The following is a 21,675-nucleotide window of genomic DNA, read 5'->3' as shown; positions in this document are numbered from 1 at the left end:
ACTTGAGTGATTACGATTTTCTTTTTTGTATATAAATATAAACCTCTCAGGTGTCAGAAATGTACATCCATCAATAAGCAAATATGCTTTCTTCCTCTATTTTCCAGGTGGGGAAGATCCGGAAGTCAGCTGCACGGAGGAGAGAGTATCATGTGTTGTTTATGGTGATCACTACGGTGGTGTGTTACCTGCTGTGCTGGACGCCGTACAGTGTGGTGGCTATAATGGCCACGTTTGGTCAGCCAGGAATCATCACTCCTGTGGCCAGTGTGGTGCCCTCTCTACTGGCCAAGAGCAGCACAGTCATCAACCCGGTTATTTACATCCTCATGAACAAACATGTAAGTGCTTTCATTCGCAAAGAAACGCATGGTAACGTTTTCTTAAAATGGGTCACATTAGATTAACACGATCAAACCATGAGAGTAATGAGTGCCGTAACGTGTCAAACATCATGGCGTCTTTCACAGGTATCACAGGTAGTAACATGACCCCAACTGATTACTGAACAAAACCTTTCATTACAATTCACGACAACATTGGACACTTTCATAAACCTGTTTGTGTAGGGCCCAAAAATAGCTATTAATCAAATCTACTGTACATTAAAACACAAATCATTCCTCACAATGACTAATTCCACAAAATTAATGTGTGTTGTTGGAATGTGGATGACTCCTCAACTATTCCAAGTGTCAATATTCAAGTATTAATATCACAATTTGTTTATTCTGGTGCATTTCATCAGAACATTTTGTTGTACTTTATCTCAGTCTGAACATGCTGCTAAAGACATTGTGGGAGTTGTAAACATGTAAATATCATTACTGTGGTATGTGTTGGACGATTTAGGGTCAGCTTCACCTTTAGATCCAACAGGAAGTGTTATTTTTGGTGACCCCTAACTTTATTTTGAGACACTGAATTGATAAATAACTCACAAACAGCATGTACATTCATTTGTGTATTTTTATTTACATGTTAGAAAACCATTAACATAAAACACAATTTAAACCAGATTCAAGTCTAATCATGAAATTGGCATTAACAAAATTAAAGAAATGCCATCAAAAGCATCCCATGGCTTTTGAAAGCAAACTGGCTTTAAATCACTTCTGTCTACAGTCATTGTATCAGGCTTCAAATATTTTACACCAGGTCTAATGTTAAAAGGCTGTGTGGCAGGGAAGGAGTGTGAGAGAGTGAGGGCAAGAGAGAATGAGAGAGAGAGAAAGAAAGAGACCTGATTTCTTCATATTATTTAGAGGATAGTGAATTACAACTGACAGAAGAAACTGACCATGTTGTGCCGTTATGGCTCTGAACTCCAACACTGGATCTGAAAGCATAAGTGAGGTTGCAGGTCAAAGAAGGTCAACCGACACATCTGACTATAAAGAGAAAAGTAGAGTGTTCGTACCGCACATGAATTAACCACTTGGTCCAATTTGTAATGGTTTTTAAACAAAACCTCATTTGTTAAACCCAGTGGCATTTGGGCATCAGTGGCACTTATCACTACTCTGATCAGATAAAAGGCCTCAAAACATAGTGAACCTTCATGGCCTTCATGGCCAAGACACTGAATGCTCCTGAACAAGTAAGTTGTGTACCCAGTGAACTCTGTAGAGAATACGTTACCTTCAAATACAGCAGAAACTGAAAACTGCATTGTTATAAGTGCGGCTGAGAATCAGCAAAAAAAATCTGAGACCAAGTGTTCATGTGACTTTTTATAAGATGAATAACCTGTTCAATCATTGGAGACCCTTTGAAAACACGGCACACAGTGTCATTGATGTAAAAACAATTTGACTGCTAATGGCACCCCCTTGTGGAGAAGCTTTCTCCTGTTAAACGTGTGTACGGTCTTAATTTGGAAAAGTTCAGATCAGTGAGATGTACTGAATCTAAACAGGGCAGTGTTTTTTTGCAGTAGTTCATGTCCAACAGACGTACCCTGAAACTCACATAATACGTAAATCTGAACCTCAGTCATTTGTTTTCAAATCCAAATATAAAAATGTGAACAAAGCCAAAACAACAGAAATGGTGAAATTAAGTACTTGATATAGAGAGAGAGAGAGAGAGAGAGAGAGAAGGGGGGGGGGGGGGGCAGAGAGAAAGAATCAGCACAGATGCACAGCACCACAGTTCCAGCACCGTACGCTCACAGGCCTTGACCGTCCAACCACAAAACACCCAATGAATACCTTTTGGCTCAGAACTTCATGCCTTATGTTCTGCATCACAAACTCGTCCAATACTCATTACTAAAGAATCGTTATCTAAAATGATAACTTCAACACATTAAAAGAAGGAAGTTAATCACCTCCTTTGTTTACCAACTTAGTTGTTAACCTAGACTTAGAGACAACTAAGTATGTTTACCACAAAGAGCTTAGAAACCCTGCTACTAGCATGCGTTATCCACTTTGCATTGTACTAATTACACAGTTAGTTCTTCATTCAGAACTTAAGTAAAAGTAGTCATACAATCACTGGCACAACAGCTTGGGATTAAAACAATAAACAAAAAGACACCATTAAATTCCTAAAAGGACTCGGCTTTTCAGCAAACTGTCGCTATCCAAAAATGTATGTCCATTTCTTTTTTATCACTTGAAGAAAGGTTTTTTTTTTTTTTTGCATTGTGTGGAACGTTAACGATGAATGAACCAGTAGAAATGTTCCTAAAGGAGCTGGAATACTTTTTTTTTTTTTTTTTTTTTTTTTTTTGACAGCAATATTTTAAATACTTTGTCTATTGTAAAAGATTTTAGGAAGCATATTCCAGATCCATTTTACAAAACAAAAATAATTAATAAATAAATAAATAAAGAAGAGTAAGAGGCTTTTGTCTCTTGTAGATGATGGTGCCAGTCTTCTAGAGGTTAAAGGCTTACGAGTATAAGACATTCAGTGAGGAGTTAGTAAAAGATCAACAGAGCGTAAAGTACTGCCTTATCAAACACCCTGCAGAAACACTGAGAAAATCTTGCTTACTCACTGACCAGCAGCTTTGCCTCTTCTTCCATCACCTAACACCCCCCTCTAATGGAGAAGCAAACATATTTACTCAGTGTAGACTTGCTGAGAGCTGTTGAGTTTGATGGGCACAGAGTCAGTTAGTGTGGTGGCACGATTACAGAGATATTACTAAATAATTGTTTGCTTGTCTGACTGATCTCTACCAATCAGCCCTGATGTTTCTATTGAAATTCAAATAAAGTAATAATTACAGTGGTAAGACAATTAGTGGCAGGGAAAAATCCCAATATGCAGATGCTCGTTTGTTGTTTTTACTCAAGTGAAAACTGAAACGTAAGTTCAAAATGCCGTTCTTTTCATGTCCCATCCGCTCAATTCACTCCAACACGTGAAAGTTATCAACCACAGTAACAAACTAATCACACAGTTATAAACCCAAGTCTATAAGATGCAGTGTCATTTAAACTCTGCAGAGAGGCCTTGTTTCCTAGTCTAATGTACACCTGAGAGGAAACATCGACAGTTTTGCTATCTCACAACAGCTGTACAGATTTTAGTTCGCCTCCTCCTTAAATTCATACAAATATTAGCTTGTCTTTCCCACTCAAAAATAAACGTACCCAAATCGTAAGACAAAAATCTTATATTCCATCATCGTTACACAAACAAAAATCCCTATTTACATATTAAGATTAAACAATATGAAGGTGAAAATCCCCTGTTCAAAAAAAAAAAAAAACCCTTTAAAATTGAATGCATACAATGCATGGAAAACTTTTTTCATTCGCTTTTTGAATGCGACTCCATGGGGAGCGCATGAGGACCGCAGGACAAGTACAACAACCAGGCTACACTGGATTACACATTACACTGCACTGATTATATTGCCAAAGGCTTGAATCTGATAATGTTTGGGCAGTGATGTTGTGAATGCAGGGTGTGGGGGAGGCCAGCAAGCCCTTGTCCAGCCTTCCGCTGGAACGCCGCTGGCAATGAATGCCCTCCTAAAGTGCAGAATGGAGTGAAAAGGTGGTTTTCTCAACTGCTTGACAAAAAAACTAATAATGGAGACAGTCACTTTGAACTGTACTTTGATCATGCTATAAACACAACAGTGAAGAAAGTTCTGTAACTTGAGTAACCCAGAGATTATGTGGGACTCTTAAGAGAAAATACAGCACAGCTCAGACGGCAGAGCACAATGATCATTCTCAAAGATGTTGAAACAACATGAGCAGCCGAGAAAACTGCACTACAGCAGTAAATAAAACTCAGATTTCCATCCAGTAAAACCTGAAGTCAACTAGTGACAAGTATCAGGTAAAAACAGTGTTTTGAAAATGTGCATTCACTAAAAAAAGATGATTAAAAGCCTTCACACTTGTGAGAAGGTAAATCCACTGTTGCGTGTACATATTTAGACTTGGTGCAGAATGGACTGGTAACATTCAGTGTTGTTGACTGCTTTAAAGTGTTCCTCAGAAAATTTCCTCAAAGCTCCATCGCAGGCAGGACTTAAGACAAATACAAACACCCCACCCCATTTCCCCCTTCTGACTAGACCATCACAGACACACAAACACCTTCAAATGCCGTCACGTGATGGCCAGCAAAAGCTAAATCACCAAGAATCTAAAAAGACCTCTCCTAAGAGATATCCTATTGCTACCCATTGACCTCTAAAATCACACAAGGCTCAGAAAATGCAACTTTTACAAACTGTTCCTCAAGAGAACATTTTGGTCTCTGTGGACCATCATGGCCAGTTTTCTCAGTTTTCTCGGTGAAGGTTCTCTGCCAAACCCAGCACCCAGCTAAGGTCTTTTCCTCTGCTGAACGAGGACGATTATTGCACCCTTCTCCGAGTGGTCAAGCGTTCAGTGGTCACAGTGGATGGTGCTGAAGCCGGGGAGAGTGACCTTGCCTTTCCTCTTGAGGTCATTCTCAGAGCCGGAGTTGATGCGCTGGACCAGCATCTTCTCATAAAGCAGTGGGTGGTAAGCCCCCAGAGTGCAAGCGGCGTCATAGTAGCGCTCATGATAATGACACAAGTCTGTCTGTCTGAAAGAAGGAATGTACTCATAAACATGGACCTCTTCACACAGAGACATCATCAGCAGGATGCCTGAAACACACAAGAGTTAGCAAATCAAATGCTGGCACTTAGAGAAACAAACATGTGTACATAAGAAATAGTCTGGTGGGGGGCTCCTGAGTTTTTACCGAGTTTCAGAGTTCTCAGGTTGATTTACAGAAATAGATACACATCCTCACAGTGCACCAGGTAATATTCTAACTCATACCTTACAAACAGAGCTTTTATAACCATGCAGCAAAGCCTAGTATGTTCCTGATTTGTGGGAAGGGGAAAGGAAATTTTAATTGGGGGGTTGTGTTGTAAAGCAACACAGCTTTGGTTGGTGTCATTAGTGGTGGGGTTTGCCTGTGTTAAGAGAATTTTCCTGCACATCACAGAACTTTCAACTAAGCCAAAAGACCCACAGTGCTTCAGTCTCTCCTATCAAGCCCTCACAGAGTGTCAGGCTTTGGAATTAATGCCCTCATAGGCTCTAAGTTCTAATTCCCTGTCTCATTATTCTCTGACCTCCTAATTGCCTTTTACCCCTGTCTCCCTCTCTCTAGTTCTACAGATGTTTCCTTATCCTGTTCCACTGCAATGTGACATCTGTGGAGAATGGAAACTCATCCATGCCATCCAAGACCACAGTCATCCAGCTGAACCGCATCGTGCACAGCAATACTGTTGCTTGTACAGCTCAGATTTCCACTGGTCTGAAGGAGGAAGACTACAGTACCCCAAGAGAAGAGATAAGCACACCTCCTGAGGTTACATCTTAATGAGGAGGTCACTCTTTTGCATACACATTTGTGAATGTCTTCCCTGATGCGTGTGAGTGGATATTCTGACTTAGTGAAGTGATTCTCCTTTCAACCGAGCCCTGGATGTTCTTTGTACCACAGAGAATTGACTGTGTTTCAGAGGTGTACACCACCCCTAAGCAACCGTGTTGTTGTCCCACATCTTATTTTTGTCCAAACATCCATGACTTTGGCTTAAAAGCTCTATTCTAGCTTGAATACTTTTACTTTGGGAGGAAATACTATTAAAAGAAAGCCTAGAGCACCTAGACAGGCTTTGAAATATATATATCTGGTGTAGGTGTCTATGTGCTCTAGGATGTGCCCTAGTAGTACGACCAAAAGTATTTATATATCAATTTTCTTTACATTACTGTAATGTGTACATTTTTGTCCCAAAATGACACCCACCACCCCCCACAAAAAGGACAAAAACAAAAAAAAGAAACAAAACAAAAACCCCAAATGCATCAAAAATAAAATAAAAACATCTGCATATAAATCGGACAAATATCACTGAAGGCTAAAGAAAAGACAATTCAAAGGTAATGTTTTTTTGTATTGTCTGCTAACCATGGAAGCTCTGATGTGTCTGATGAAAATGAAAGTTTAAAATCATGTTCCACATTATTTTCTTTATTTTTGTATGTATGCCGTTATGTACACCAAAAAAAGTAGAATAAATAAATAAAATTATAATTCTAGCATCAATACAATTTCAGATTTTATATATATATATATATATATATATATATATATATATAAATAAATATTAAAACAGCTAACATGTATCTGGTATACACTAGTAAACTGGTATATGTTATTTGTTTTCAGTTACCCTCCCAAGCTTCACTTAAAATTATCATGCTGTTTCAGCTTTGACCAAAAGGGAGCAGCCCAACTCAACAGTCTACCCATGCTAGAAACACATTCAAACTGGCCATTATACTTCTACAGTATAGACGTTATTATACACACACACACATCATAAATAATTAAGAGCTATTTGTCTCTCCTGTGGCTTCATGGTGATTGCTTGTGCTGGCAGTCTATTGAGTTGAACTGCTCCTTTGCAGTCAAAGCTGGTACAGAACCTGAGAAATCCCTATAACCCCCCATTTTTCCCTCCATTCCAATGAAGACCTGAGGGCTAAATGAGGAAAGAAGGAAAAAAAATGTTTTTGATGGCTAAAAATGAGTGATTGTACAAGAGATTCTAGAATTTTAACAGTTGTTGGTGTGTATATTAAGCAGAAAAAAATAAATGTGGAACATTCTCAGGAACATGATTATATTATTTAATTTTGTATTTTTTATTTATTTATTTTTTTGCATTTAGTCACTGACATCTTTAACAAACAAAAGAAATTTCATCACTGATGCGTAATTTGTTTTGATGTATGTGGAGAAGAGCATTTCAAATCTGCTTGTGACCTGTTAATATAAGTTCTATATATAATTTTCCTCTGCAAATATCACAACTTGTACAGCTAAGGCACGAACAAAGTGAAATGACCATGAACATGACTTTTATTCCAAAGACAATTACCTGTATTAATGAGCAATGAATTAAACTGACTTTTCACACAAGGGAGCACAGGACATTCTCCTGCATTTGAAAGATATGAATGTAAATTTGAATGATGCAGTTATGTGTTTAATAGGGACTGGAAGAGTGAATGCTGACAATGCCATCCTAATATGAACCTGTATTTTCAAATGTCCTAAACCAAAATGTGTTTATACTTGTTTGTGTATAAAGTGTGTGAAGTCATCTAGCTATGAATAAATCCAATGCCTCACAACTGTGACCAGCAAAACAAACAACTCTGTGTATTTGTGTCCTTTAGGTTTGTCTGAGATGAGTAATGTGCAGTGCATGGACCAATATATTGTAGCAATCATAGAAAAGTCTTAGCTCTAGGAAATAGTAAGTTAACAAGAGGAAGAAAAATTATTTTACTGTTTGATTTAAAATAATAATAATAATAATAATAATAATAAATGATTCCATGTAATATTTCATCATTATTTTTGGACATTTGTCGCATAATGTTCATAGCATGCAATATATTGAAGGCTGCTGATCTTTTTTTTTTTTTTAAAATAACTAATTAAATCAAAATTTGCTGTGGTTTGTGATTAATTGTATATTTGCTCTCAACCCCAGAGGTATAACTTTGCATATAGTTTTACATTTTTATTTTGAATTAAAATGAAACTACAAATAGCTACTATTGTTGGCATAAAGCTATCCAGTGCCTGCTGAGAACCTTATGGTTTTTTTCTCATTATGTGCAGGGTTTCTATTTAATTAGAAGGCTTGGGTTCAGTTCCATGTGCAAGTACACAATACTATAACTTGGACTACATATGCTACATTCGCTTTCATGCATAACATGATTAAACCTGTGTGCTGTTCTTGATAGAAGTGCCTGTCACATATATAAAAAAAAAAAAAAACAAAAAAAAAAAAAAGCAACATCAGGCCTGGAACCAGCTAACTTTATATACTCACAACATGTAAAAGGATCCGCACACACAGCAAATAATCCTGACAGTGCCTGTACCGTACGGGTTTTACCATTGCATCTAAATCAATATGGAAAGTGGAAGGTTTCGTGTATGAGAGAGTGTGATAAGCTTCAGCTCTGATGCACAGAGGCTACAGAGCTCACCTCCAGAGGTACAGACAGTAGCAGGATAAATTTTTTCAGCAGGTTATGCTTCTCAGGAAATAAGAGCGGAACAAATTTGGCTGCTGGTTCATCACAGAACCTGTTCATGGCACAACACACTGGCACATTCTCAATTACTGCCTGCACAGCATGAAGCCCTGTTATAGATCTAAAAAAAATATGATTACAAATAAAGATCTGATCTGTGTGTCTTAACTCCATTCTGTGAGTGTGCAGTGGCATGTCTGTTTTTGTTCGTCCTGTCGATGTAGGATATGTATAAGCCTTTTCTTTGGATGTGGTCCTGCACACCTTTCGTGCTTCGCTAAAAGCTTCCAAATGCCATGTGTTGCTACCACTGTAGAATGGAAGCTGTCTTAGAAGTGCCCAGACACACAAATCATACAATCTCATTCCACTGGGATCAGGGGGACAACTCAATCTGCTCCCACTGTACATCAGTGCATAAAATAGTTTGTGTTCATTGGTTTTCATCTGGCTCCACATTAGGAAGTTATATTGTGTCACTAGAGCCTGAAATTCATGATGCTGCAAACAAACGTAGATGTAATTAATCTTTTTATAAAGAGGAGGATGAATAAATTACTTACAACTAGAAATGTTCCACTTTTACATCTGCCATTTTCCCTTGTGCTCCTACATCAGTTATAAAAGACAACCCTCCAAATGACCTCATGATTGGCCGGGTGGGAGTTCAATTACATCTATGCTTGTTTACTCTTCCTCAGCACACCATATGTTTCCAGATCTTAATTTTTATGACCTGATTTTTTCCCCTGTATTTTTGTACCTGAAATCACCCGCAGCTTCTTAAACAACATATTCAATTAAATATCAAATCACACATTTTTTTTCAGGAATCATGATTTCAGGTTCTAGTGACAGTGATTTAACTCCATACAGTTCTCTTTTTTCAGAAATTTCTTGCATTTCTGAAAACATAAAAATGGTACAAAATTAATGCCTAAGTTTTACAGCCTACAGGAAAATCATACTATTTTCTTAAAATCTGCAAAAAATCGGAAAAGACAACTTAATTTACCAATTATTTAAACATCTGAGTTGAAGCTATGCAACAGTTTTGGTGAACTTTGTAAAACCCATGTCTGTAGCAGGTTACGAATAAACCAGATGAGTGGTTTTTACAAGACACCTCAACTGGGTGCACGTTAAAAAACAGGAATGATTCCTAGAATAAAGCAATCCAGGACAAATTCTTAAAATATTTTCGTGTGTTAACCACAGAGGAATTAATCATAGGAATGCAAGTCTGGGAAGAGATAAAGAGTAAATAAACCTTACTTTAGGCTACATAAAACAATGCATTGTCTTCACACTGGCCTTGTGAAACATTGTTGCTTCCCCCAGTTCATTTATGCCAGATGTAAGAAAATAAATCTAGGGAGGAAGGTTGAAAATTGTAGATTTAAAAAAATAAAAAATAAAAAAATACATAGAAACATGATCAGACAACATGTGGGTGATGGGTCTTACCAATGAAGCCTGAAGAAGGTGGGTTGGGCTGAATATTCTCCATGGTGTTGCCCTGGATCAAGTCCCATAGCTGCCAGATAAATTTGGGGTGCAGAATGTAGAAAGGCTGAGTAGGAAACTGTTTCCTGTGCTCCATGTAGGGTGTAAACAGGTTGTAGTCTGGGCTTGTATACCACTTTAAAAAAATAAAAATAAATAAAAAGCAGGAACACTTTAGCAAACATCCTTCAGGAGACAATTTGTACTTTGCAAATGAACATCCATTCTTGCAAAAAGTCAGACATGACAAAAGAATCTTTTAATTTACCCTTCTCAAGGACCACACAGGGAGGTCTTTTTGCAAAGCCATTAAAAAGCCGAGATTCTACAGAATCCTTGTAAAATCCACCTTGAAAAGTAAATAACCACTAACAGAATAACCACTATCAGAACTTTCACAAGAATCTGAAATCTTCAAAATGGCATGTAAAATACAAACCTCAAAATATTTATATAATTCATTTAATTAAAAGGAATAAATGGTGTTTTCTTCTGTGTATAAAGAAATCTGGAATCAAATATCAAAAGTCTTACATAAGCTTAAAAAGGCAAGGTTTTTAACAAGCAATATTTCAATATTATCAGTAAAGATTTGATTTTTCAAATAGGAATCTCTCTGAAACAAGTAACACAGCTTCCCATTTTGCTAAAATATTTCTCTTCAATAAGACACTGTAGTCTCTTCTATTAAAACACTTGCTTATACTATTCTGATTAAATTTTAAAGTACTGATGTAATGTACAATATGAACAGGCCTCATACCAACAAGTGGACTCCTGCAGTGTAATAATAATAATAACAACAACCACCTTTGTTTACAGTTTTGGGGGTAACGTTACAAAAGAATGTGTTACAGTAAAATGATTACTTTTTTCTGTAATGTAACAAATCACTTTTAAATACGTTGTAATGACATTAGTTACTAACTTAATAAAGATCCTGATTCCAGTTTACAGTAAAATACTACAGTCTCTTGTTAGTTCTGCCTCTATCATCATCCTAGTAGTAACATGGCGCAGGTTTTGCCCAGAGTGGATTTAAAACCTCAGTCCAGGCAATGTAATGCTTTCACCTTTTTTTTTTAACACTAATGATGCCCAAATAAAAGTCTAGATTCCAACATCTTCTCATTATGTAAAAATATTACACCTCCATTACAACACACAAACAAAAAAACCCTCTAAAGCTGAATGAAATGTTGTCAAATACAAGAGGATTATTGCTATTAGAGGTGTCATTTTGTATGTAAATTCAATCATCTTTAAGCAAGACCAGTTCAATTCTAACGGACTGTGGGATGCCACAACTCTGAATTTACCCAGGAAACCAAATATGGTTTAAATAAGTTCATTAGTAAAGCTTTTTCAACAACCTTAGATGCAGTTGGTACAGTCTTACAGCTTTATTGCAAAACATTGCCTTAAGGCCCTGCATGGCAGCCTGAGATTGGCTTCTGATTTTAATTATTTTTTCCATGTTAAATGGAAACGCCTTGCCTAACTGCTACACCATTTATGGTGGGATTAATTACTACTCATAGGCGTGCTGTGTTGTGTTATTGCAGTTGCTGTTGATACATCATGTAAAGCTCGTATAGAACTGGCGGAACTGAGCATGAATTAACGGAGCCAGTGGGGCTTGGTACTGTCTTATTTACAAGAGATGCTAAAGTGAAATTATGGTTAAGAGGATTGCAAAGCTCGCTTGGAGGGAGGGTGGGTCTGGGACACCAGACTTCACTGTGGAGCCTTCTGGTGGTGTCATGGGCTTAATTCAGTGCAGCACAGACGCATGTGAAGACCCCTGTGAAGAGCTAGCAATGCTGAAGCTGAGTTGGGTACACAGACTGGGTCCAATGATTAACTTTCGGTGTTAGGTGTAGCTGGTTACTGATCAGATCATAGAACAGCCACAGATGGTCTGGTGTAGGAACAGAGTGGAATGGGCCCTATATGAAACTCTACTGGATATTGTACACCTTATCCTCTGCATTGTTAAGCTTTGCTTGTTTGTTAAATTCCAGTTTATTTCATGAAAAAATAAAATGAAATTGCCATGTTGGGCTTGGCCAATACATTTTAAATTGGGAATTTGTCAGTCATTATAAAAAACAAGCTTTACGTGGTTCCTTAAGCGTTGCTGTGTTTAGAGACATTATTGTTATTTGAAATTAATGATGTGGAATGTAATTATGAATTACATACTTTGTCAGAGTTGACAGTCAGGAAATAAACAGAATACTTGGAGTAGTCTTAAAGACCAAGCTTGATTTTTTGGGTCTCAAGTCTTTCATTATTTGTCGGAAATGATCACCATGTATAGAACAAAGAAGCATCAGTACTTACTTTGCGCAGATTTACGGCGTATGGGGCCGGGTCCCAAGCCACCAATGTCACATTCTTATACAGTGAGCTGGTGTTGAAATGGTAACTTGGGTTTGCCAAGATCTAGACAGGACAGAATAGCAGCACAGCATAGGTGTCATCACCCATGATGTTGCAAATCTCAAGACAAGCATCTGGTATAATCCATGGAATCAGGGAATTTCTGAATTTGAAAATGGCACATACTCATATAATCCAGGCACATTTAAACATGATCTGACCTGGGAGTTTATGATGCGTATGGTCGTTTTATTCCCAACGTCTCTTTCATAACCTTCAGTGGGAGCAGAGTTAAACCTCAATACAGCATCATGGGAATCTAGAAAAAGAGAATCAAATACATCAAGGCTGCTGTTAAAGACTTCAAACTACATGAATATTAAGCGGACAAAGGTATGCAAACAATCATAATTATTGTTTGTTGTATCCTTTTATTAACAGATGTGACGTCAAACCCTGTTTGGATGAGACATGTCACTTTCTGTATGGCACAGTCACATTGCACAGAGCTCAATAGTTTTATTGAGGAAAATATATAATTTAGAAGCTTGTAGCCATAGATAGACTTGATTGTTTGGTTAATCTAAAACATTTTGTCCAAACCGATTTTTGTTTCCTTTATTGAAAATTGATTGTTAGACCACCAATCTTTATTCATATTGCAATATTAAACACTGTTCCTTTAAATGGTATCTTGAGACAGGCTCTTCCAGCTTTACCTTTAAACAAATCCAGAATCCAAAGAGACAGAAAAAAGGCAAAAGAAGGATGATAAATGGGTGAGTTAGAGGGAGATGAGCATCATTTTGCCCTTCAAGAGATTGTCTAAACATTTTGTGATGAATGTGGCTCCAGCACACTAAGCACTGAGAGGCAGCTCAATCAAGCACCTAATGATGCAGACATATGGGAGACAGATCGAGTGGCTCAAACACAAAGTAAATACGTGTTGTTCCAGACAAAAATAACAGCAAAATCCAGATCTACAAACTGTTATCAATGTTTTAAACCAGTCTTCTGCATAACTGCCATCTGTACACTCTCTGTCCTGGTACTGCTTCTTTAGAAATGCTTTAGCAGAGTACTGACTGGAAGAATGAGAGGATCAAGCAGTTTGTCCTAATGTGAGCTCAATATACAATAGCGCCCTCTAGTGACCATAAATTGCAATTATTTGTGACTGCAAACACACTTAGTAATACACACACTTCAGTGTTCATTTACCCAAGTAAAATGTACTATGAGAATACAAACTGTGGTATACAGATAATAAAACACGTTCATTAGATATAACGTTTTAGTGTCAAAATAAGTACACACATCTCAATAATAGTAACTTCATAGAAAGATGAAAGCACTCAATATTTTATGTATGTTTATGTATAAAAGATAAAGGCACTATATTTTTAGACCATAATTTGTCTTAATATGTTCTTATAATACAAAAAATATATACTGTAGTCAGTTAATAAATAAGGTATTTTAAAAATAAAAACATTTCTTTGGCCTGCAGCAAAATGAAACCATATTTCAAATGAAAGAATGGGGAAAAGGTGAGTAAGAGGATGTATGTGTGGGGGGAGAGGGGGAGAGACTAAGAAAGTCAATCGAATACAAAACAGCCCTCATGTTTCCAGAGGGTTACCTTTGACTTCATTACTCAAAAAGTGGCCTACTTTAATTAGGAGGCACATAACTAGACACCCTACTCCCTGGAGACGGATATTTCTCTAATGGAGTACTAAATGTTGTTTTATTTTTGACCACTAGGCGGCAGAAGACGACTGAAGACCAACGGCTGCTGAGGTCTGAGGAAAGACTGAGACGAAACCTTAAAAATCGCGACACGAGTAATGCTCATGGTCATAAGAGGAATATGTGAATGTAATATGAAGCAGACGACAAGCATTGTCAGTGGCATACTCTTCAATGGTGATCAATTTATCAGCTTTTTGTATCTCTCTTTAATTCTGTCTTTCCCTAACTCTCTAATCATTGGGAGTATTCCCATGTCCACTTCTGGCTCTACCTTGTTTTCTGGCTCTCCTGCTTGTCCTTGAGTGCTTTTACATTCACGATGGGCCACCGAGTTGGCACCGGGCATGGGAAATGCTTGGAGAGAACGGATTCTGTGGGCAGGAATAATGGGCTTTGGGAAGGATGCGATCCAATTAGCACATCTGAATGTGAATATGGGGAATGGCTAATACCATCTGAGTATGTACTATAAATACACTGTGGTTAGAAAACACTAAGCAGCTGTAACTCCTTTGATACACAGACATTGCTGAAAGCAGCTGCACGTGTTGGGTGTTTTTTTTTCTGTCTTCTTTCTGTTGACATTATGACATTAATTCCACACTTGTCACATTTCTACAAGGCAGCCATGACTCATTACATTACAATATGTAAATTAGTAAATAGTGTACTAATTATAAAACACATGGAATAGTATTGTATATTAATGGATACAGAGCCCAAGGGACTCCTAAGAGAACCTCTGTAGGATCCTAATGGTGTTTGGTTTTCAGGATCCTACGATGTTAGAAATGACTATTTGGATGTTTGACAACAAAATGGCCCCCTCCTCCTCCCCATAGTATTGGAGATACATTAGACTCTCTCACTGTATAGGTCAGGTATTTAGGTCAATGTATCTTCATGAAATACATAACGTGTAGCCAATCCACATAACATGTATGGTTCACCAAAATGTAGATTGTTCAAATTTACCCTTAAAATGTAAATTATTTTAAAGCTTGGTGAATGGTATCAATACAAACATAGTGTGTGTGTTCAAAGGAAACTGTAAAACCCGTGACAGTTTTTCCATTTTTTTCTTGTGAATATATCACATCCTGCACCGACATTCACAGTCAACTGAGGAAGTGTTACTCCCTTTTCCATACATATAACAATAATGTATTGAAGGTTGCTGAATGTGTGATTTCAACCACAATTTAGGGTACTGTTTACAGATATCCTTCCCTTAGATCTAAATACAGATGTCCCATTAGACTGGTTTGTGTTTATACTGAAACACAAACGCTGAATTGTTTTTGTAACTGAAGTTCCGGCTTCAGTAAATGAAGGTCAGCAGTGCATGTTCAGTATTTTACATATCTCAGAGAGAAAGGCAGGATACAACATGTATGGAATCTGCATTGTGACATAATCCGTAAACATGCAGGTATCAACAATGTTTTAGGTAGTTTTGTCACTTTCAGAATTTTAGAACGTTTAATGATACTTTAATATATTGCTGAAATAGTTCATGTCAGCACGCATAATGATGCAGGGCTTAATGGAGATAGTAATTTTTAGGTCTTGTGACTATGCTACAATAATAATTATTTTTAATAGCGCTTCTATGGGAACATCAGTGCAAAGTTAGTTGTGGTGTATCAACATTCAAGTTAGTCGTAGATCTGTGTTAAACACAATGGCTCTAGATATTCTTCTCTCAACAAAATGCTATGATAAGAAAGACTGTACATTCTCCTGTTTGGCTTGGAATATGGAAAATGATACATCGAAATCTAAAGGATGCACTTCACTCCAAATCATAAAAAGGTGTGGCTGGTTAACCGATATTCTTAATGAATAGGAGATGAGCAAAGCACTTCAAAATGATTTTTCAATGAACTCCGCTCATTCGTCTTTCATATAATCTGCTCTTTAAAAATGAAGATGGCCTAATGTCAGCAAAGGATGATTCCTGAAACTGCATACTTGCTATTGTATGGAGGAACAAAAAGAGCTGGGACATCACCATGGAAACGCCTTCACTTCCACTGCCTATTGAAATGCCACTCTGCCAGAGTGGTTGCCAAAGCTGGCCAGATTTGGGCACGGTGTACCCAGAGACCCTGACAGTTACATAATAGCAAAGGGCATGAGGATCCCACACTCAGGCAGAGCAATGGGCATCACTATGGCAACCAAAGAGCCTACGGCAAGAGGATCTAGAAGAACAGCGCCAAAAACAAACCAGAACAAATGCAGGTAACACAGCTCCAGTGTTGGGTTTTCTCGCTGCTACTTGCCAGACAGAGGGAAAGGGAGATGTAAAATGTAGTGACAGCTGTTGGGGGAAGTGATGATCTATATGTTGCCAGCTGATGGGAGCAACTACAACTCTGACTATGACAGAAGATCTTTTCTCTCTGGCTTAGTAGAAGAGTAAACAAGCTCATTCCTCATTCTGCAATAGCTGGTATTCCACATATTTGTGAAGCATATGGGCATTTTATGCATTCATATGATTTCAGATCCTCTTAGCAAGAAGTTATTAGTCTTATGTAACTCTAAAATCAAGTATGCTGTCAGATCATTTCAGTCTGAAATAATCCCATATGTTAAAGGTCACAGTTATATGATTTGTGATGGGGGAGTCAAGCACTCCAACGGCTGGAGAAAATGCGGCTTTTGTTTCACTTCATGACAAGATTAAATAGAAAAAAAATCAAAATAATAAATAAATAAATCTTGTTTTCTTCACTCTGTAAACATGCAACCGCTTATACAGTTCAGGGTCATGGTGGGTCCAGAGCCTATCCGGAATCATTGGGCACAAGGCAGGAACACACACTGGAGGGCGTGTTAGTTCTTCACAGGGCGACACACATTCACTCACACCTATGGACACATTTGACTTGCCAATCTGCCTATGTGTGTTTTTGGACAATGGGAGGAAACAGGAGTATGTGGAGGAATCCCATGCAGACACAGGGAGAAGACACCACCTCCACTCCTCACTGATAGTCACCCAGAGTGGGACTCATACCCACAACCTCCAGGTCCCTGGAGCTGTGAGAGTGCGGCACTACCTACCTACCATCCCCACCCTAACATGCAACATGCAATAAGTAATTCCTATTAAATCCAAGAAGAACCTTAACATGGCTCGTTGACATAAGTGAAGGCTGCTTGTTCTGTGGAATTTTAATCAACATTGATAAAGTTTTGGGAGCTCAGTGTAGGCCAGTATGATCAACCAAATGTTATAGAGATCTGGTCTATGATCTAAATGCTACACTTGGGTAAATAAATTAATGAATAGATAAATAAACAAACCTTGATTCTTGTACTAGTCAAATTAATAAAAATCTTGCATGGATCAGGACATACTAGGAAGGTAATTCTGAGCACTCATACCATTGTAATAAATAAACACAAAAATAATACTGAAGTCCTTTTACATCTATAAATTGATTAAATAATCCTAGTTTTTCCTGAAAAAATATATGTTTTATAGTGATTTTTGTAATGCCCCGTTTATTGGGCTTCTTAAAACAACTATGTCCTCCAAACTCTTACTAAAAGAGCAGCACGAATCCTAACAAAAGAGCTTCTGTCACTGCCATTTTGAAAGGCCTGCACAGGCTGCTTGTATAGTTTAGGACAGATTAAGTACTCATACTTGTTTTTAAAACTCTAATTTGTCAAGCTCCTGTGAATCTCTCAAAACATTGAAAAATGTGCCATTTTTCGCTTAATGAGGAACATTGTTGTTAACACAACTCTGTCCTCCACGTACCTCATTTATTCTGTCACACAATCATGTTCATATGTTCAAGATTTTAAATTCAGAAAAAAAATAGAATGCTTTAAAATATTCCAAACTGTGTAGAGAACATTATCTTCACTTGGATCATCAATAAAATATCACTGACAAGGGAAAAGCGCCCACAGTTGTAGCAGTCAAATCAGTCTCAGTCCATTGCCTTTTCCTGTAGCAGAGGTGGGCAATCTTATCCGCAAAGGGTTGGTGTGGCTGCTAGTTTTTGTTCCAACCAACCAGGAGGTCACATGATCAGTTGTTTTACTGAGACCAGCTAATTAAAGGAGTGAAATCAGGTGTGATCTGGCCTGAATGTCCTAAAATCCAGCAACCACACTGGCCCTTTGTAGATAAGACTGCCCACCCCTGTTCTAATTTCATAAGAAAAGAACAATAATAGCTATGTCTGTTTTTGGAACATCAGACAACCCTTATTCCACCACTTTTTTCCAGTTAGTCCGTACTCACCAATTTCTTTGCCCAGTCCAGAGTGGAGGATGGCACCAGCTGAGGTGACCACAGCGCAGGAGTGGAAGCTTGAGCCGTAGAGCTGCTCTAGGGTGGATGAGGGGACAATCTTCCTCCAGCCCATTGACGAGAAAGGTAGCTCATCTCCGTCCAGCGTCCTGATCTTCCCTCTCTTTTTCATCTCACACAGAACCTGCTTGCTGCTCTGCTGGGGTCTCCTACGGCCCCTGTAGGCCACTCCGTGCTTGTTGGCACTCAGGTAGTCTTTCATAGCCCTCTGCAGACGAGGACTGAGCATGCCCACGGATACACTGCCCTTCCACAGCCGGTGAACAACAGACTTGGACTTGGAGAAATAATACTCCTCCAGGTCAGAGTCCTCCCACTGTCCCACCACTCTTTTAGACACAGTATTCCTCTCCTCATCGTTATCATCATCATCCTCTCCACCTCCCACCAAGCCTGAAAATAGAGAGAGGTGAGTGATAGCTGGGTGAAAAGGCCGAATAAAAATAATGTACAAAATTAAATGAAACATACTTAATTGCAACATTATACATTGAACCCTCAAATATTTAATAAACTAATTTAATACGCAACTATAGCAAATACAAACGACAAATATGGCAGGTTTGCTTGCTCTGGGTTTATACTCTGTTAACCCACTAAAAAAAAGTATAATGTCCCCAGTGTGTCCCCCATCACAACCATTTCATAAAGATATTGACATAACTTTATATTAAGATTACGTTTTTTTTTTTTTTTGATCAAATAAACACAAAGTTCCTCAAGAAATATCTGCGACTGGGGGAGGATATTCACAACACTGTCTTTGAGGTATTTTTCCTACCTCTCGCCAACCCTTCCTCCTCTTCTTCCTCATCAACCTGGGGTAAGACTCGTTGGTCCTCCTGCCTTTCCCGACTCCTGGTGACGGTACCCACATCCTGTGTGCCAAATGCTGACCATGCAGCCAGGTTCTGGGGGTCAGGGTAAGGGTCAGGATCGGTCTCCTGGCTCAGCGGACCTGCTTGGGGCTGGCTGCTGGGTCTCTGCTCCAAGCTGTTGTCTGGCTGGCTGCTGGAGGCAATTGGACCTAAGCCAGTTGGTGGGTCTAGGTGGGAGGCCATAATGGCGCGAGGGTTGCCCCTCACAGACCTGAAGTGGCGGATTTCAGCATGAGAGAGCGCCACACCTGAGCGAGACTCATCCACACGAGACTCCATGAAGTATGAGAAAAGGGCCAGAAACAGTAGGACCCAGGTCAGCATGAGACCCAGGGCCAGCTTCCGCCAACGCTTCAGACTAGTCTTCATCCCTGCGTCCCCTCTGTGGACCCCCGCACCGCACTCCACAGTCTACAGCAGAGATCAGCAGGAGGCCTGACAGAGAAAAATTCAAATTTCAAGGGGATGTTAGAATGCTGTGGAGAGTTTCAATTTACACTCTTCAAAATAAAAAACTAAGATTTCTTATCCTGTATCAACAGGATATTAAAAAAAAAAAAACTTCCATTGGATTCCAAATGTATTTTACAACATTTTACACTGAATCCAGAGTGTGTCTCAAAGCACTGTAACCTTAGGATAAGTCATGTACATGTTATTAGATGCTAAATCCATCATATGCTCCACTTACTGCTTTGTCACACACTTGAAAAGAGATAGCTGAGGTGAGAGAGACAGAAAAAGAACGAGAGAAGGTGTAAGGGATAGAGATGAGATTGTTTTGCTGAGGGATTTTATAGATTTATGGATTCAAGAACCAGGACATGTAAAATTAATTTGTATTCAATAGAAGCAGCACTGCTTATTTTGCCTTATTAGCACTTGTAAAAGCAAGATTAAAATATCTATTAAATTGAGATGCATTTGTCATGAACATAAGATATGTTTATCATTAAGCTTACGAAAAGGGAACAAGAACTCTGAGCACCCAAGGTGCACACACACAGGCATATTCCATAGAAGTTGAGAAGCTGAGCAAAATGTTAAAAATAATAATAATAAAATGTAACATTTGAATTTGATGGCAGCAATGCTACAAAAGACGAAAAAAAAGTAAAGACAGGAGCTGTGTTTACCTCTTCTAATTGTTTGGAAACTGAGGAGACCAGTTGCTGCAGTTTTGAAAGTGAAATATTTTTATTGTAATAGGATTTGAGATGCACAACAGCTCAGGGCCCCTATCACAGTGAATTTTGATTCACAATGCACATGTTTTTCAGTCAGGTCTGAACTAGTTTAGCTCCCTGACTAACTATGGAGCCATGTTGTTGTAGTCCCTACACAATATAGACTGTTCTTGTCTTACTGAAATAAGCAATTCTTTCTGAGAAAAAGGCATTGTCTGTATGGCAACATATTAGTGCTGGGCAATAAAACAATCTTGATTTTTTTTTTTGTGATTTTTTTGTAACTTTTGCTTGATAACTATAAGAAGATTTGGGTAGTAGAGCTCAATAAACCTTCATTTCTATTCCCAGTTAGCACAGCCAGCTGCACGCCATCAAGTGCGTATACTCATGCTATTATGGTAAATGGACAGGCGACTGCATGAACATGAGAAATAATATAATAAGCATATAATAGGTTTAATTCAAGTGCTTGCGTCTGTGTGTATGTGTGTGTGTTTATATATAATGGACAACTAATGAAAATCCCAAATTTAGTATCTCAGAAAATTAGAATATTGTAAAAAGGTTCAGTATTGAAGACACCTGGTGCCACACTCTAATCAGCTAATTAACTCAAAACACTTGCAAAGGCCTTTAAATTGTGTCTCAGTCAAGTTCTGTAGGCTACAATCATGGGTAGGACTGCTGACTTGACAGTTGTCCAAAAGACGACAAATGAAACCTTACACAAAAGGTCATTGCAAAGAGGCTGGTTGTTCACAGAGCTCTGTGTCCAAGCACATAAATAGAGAGATGAAGGGAAGGAAACGATGTGGTGGAAAAAAGTGTCCACGCAATAGGGATAACCACACCCTGGAGAGGATTGTGAAACAAAAACCATTCAAAATGTGGGGGAGATTCACAAAGACTGGATTGTAGCTGAAGTGAGTGCTTCAAGAACCACCACGCACAGACGTATGCAAGACATGGGTTTCAGCTGTCGCATTCCTTGTGTCAAGCCACTCTTGAACAAGAGTCAG

At 38.4% G+C, this 21,675-nt stretch overlaps 2 protein-coding genes across 2 annotated transcripts in view; one reads left to right on the top strand and one right to left on the bottom strand.

Annotated features, from left to right (window-relative positions):
- Window positions 1-6,400, top strand: part of tmtops2b (teleost multiple tissue opsin 2b) — a 30,867-nt gene extending 24,467 nt beyond the window's left edge. The window contains exons 3-4 of the mRNA XM_066686146.1: window positions 108-341; window positions 5,635-6,400. Of these exons, the coding sequence (XP_066542243.1) occupies window positions 108-341; window positions 5,635-5,850 (450 nt within the window). The 3' untranslated portion in view covers window positions 5,851-6,400. The remainder of the gene's footprint in view (window positions 1-107; window positions 342-5,634) is intronic.
- The window catches only part of st6gal2a (ST6 beta-galactosamide alpha-2,6-sialyltranferase 2a), a 62,653-nt gene continuing 41,948 nt past the window's right edge, over window positions 971-21,675 (bottom strand). Inside the window, exons 5-10 of the mRNA XM_066686145.1 lie at window positions 19,370-19,901; window positions 18,520-18,981; window positions 12,710-12,807; window positions 12,450-12,551; window positions 10,065-10,239; window positions 971-5,116 (exon numbers count right to left, since the gene is read on the bottom strand). Of these exons, the coding sequence (XP_066542242.1) occupies window positions 4,869-5,116; window positions 10,065-10,239; window positions 12,450-12,551; window positions 12,710-12,807; window positions 18,520-18,981; window positions 19,370-19,835 (1,551 nt within the window). The 5' untranslated portion in view covers window positions 19,836-19,901 and the 3' untranslated portion in view covers window positions 971-4,868. The remainder of the gene's footprint in view (window positions 5,117-10,064; window positions 10,240-12,449; window positions 12,552-12,709; window positions 12,808-18,519; window positions 18,982-19,369; window positions 19,902-21,675) is intronic.

This window comes from Hoplias malabaricus, chromosome 12, assembly GCF_029633855.1.
Source record: "Hoplias malabaricus isolate fHopMal1 chromosome 12, fHopMal1.hap1, whole genome shotgun sequence".
NCBI classification, from domain to species: domain Eukaryota; kingdom Metazoa; phylum Chordata; class Actinopteri; order Characiformes; family Erythrinidae; genus Hoplias; species Hoplias malabaricus.
The sequence above is the reverse complement of the archived record's forward strand: the minus strand, read 5'-3'. Positions and strand labels throughout refer to the sequence as shown.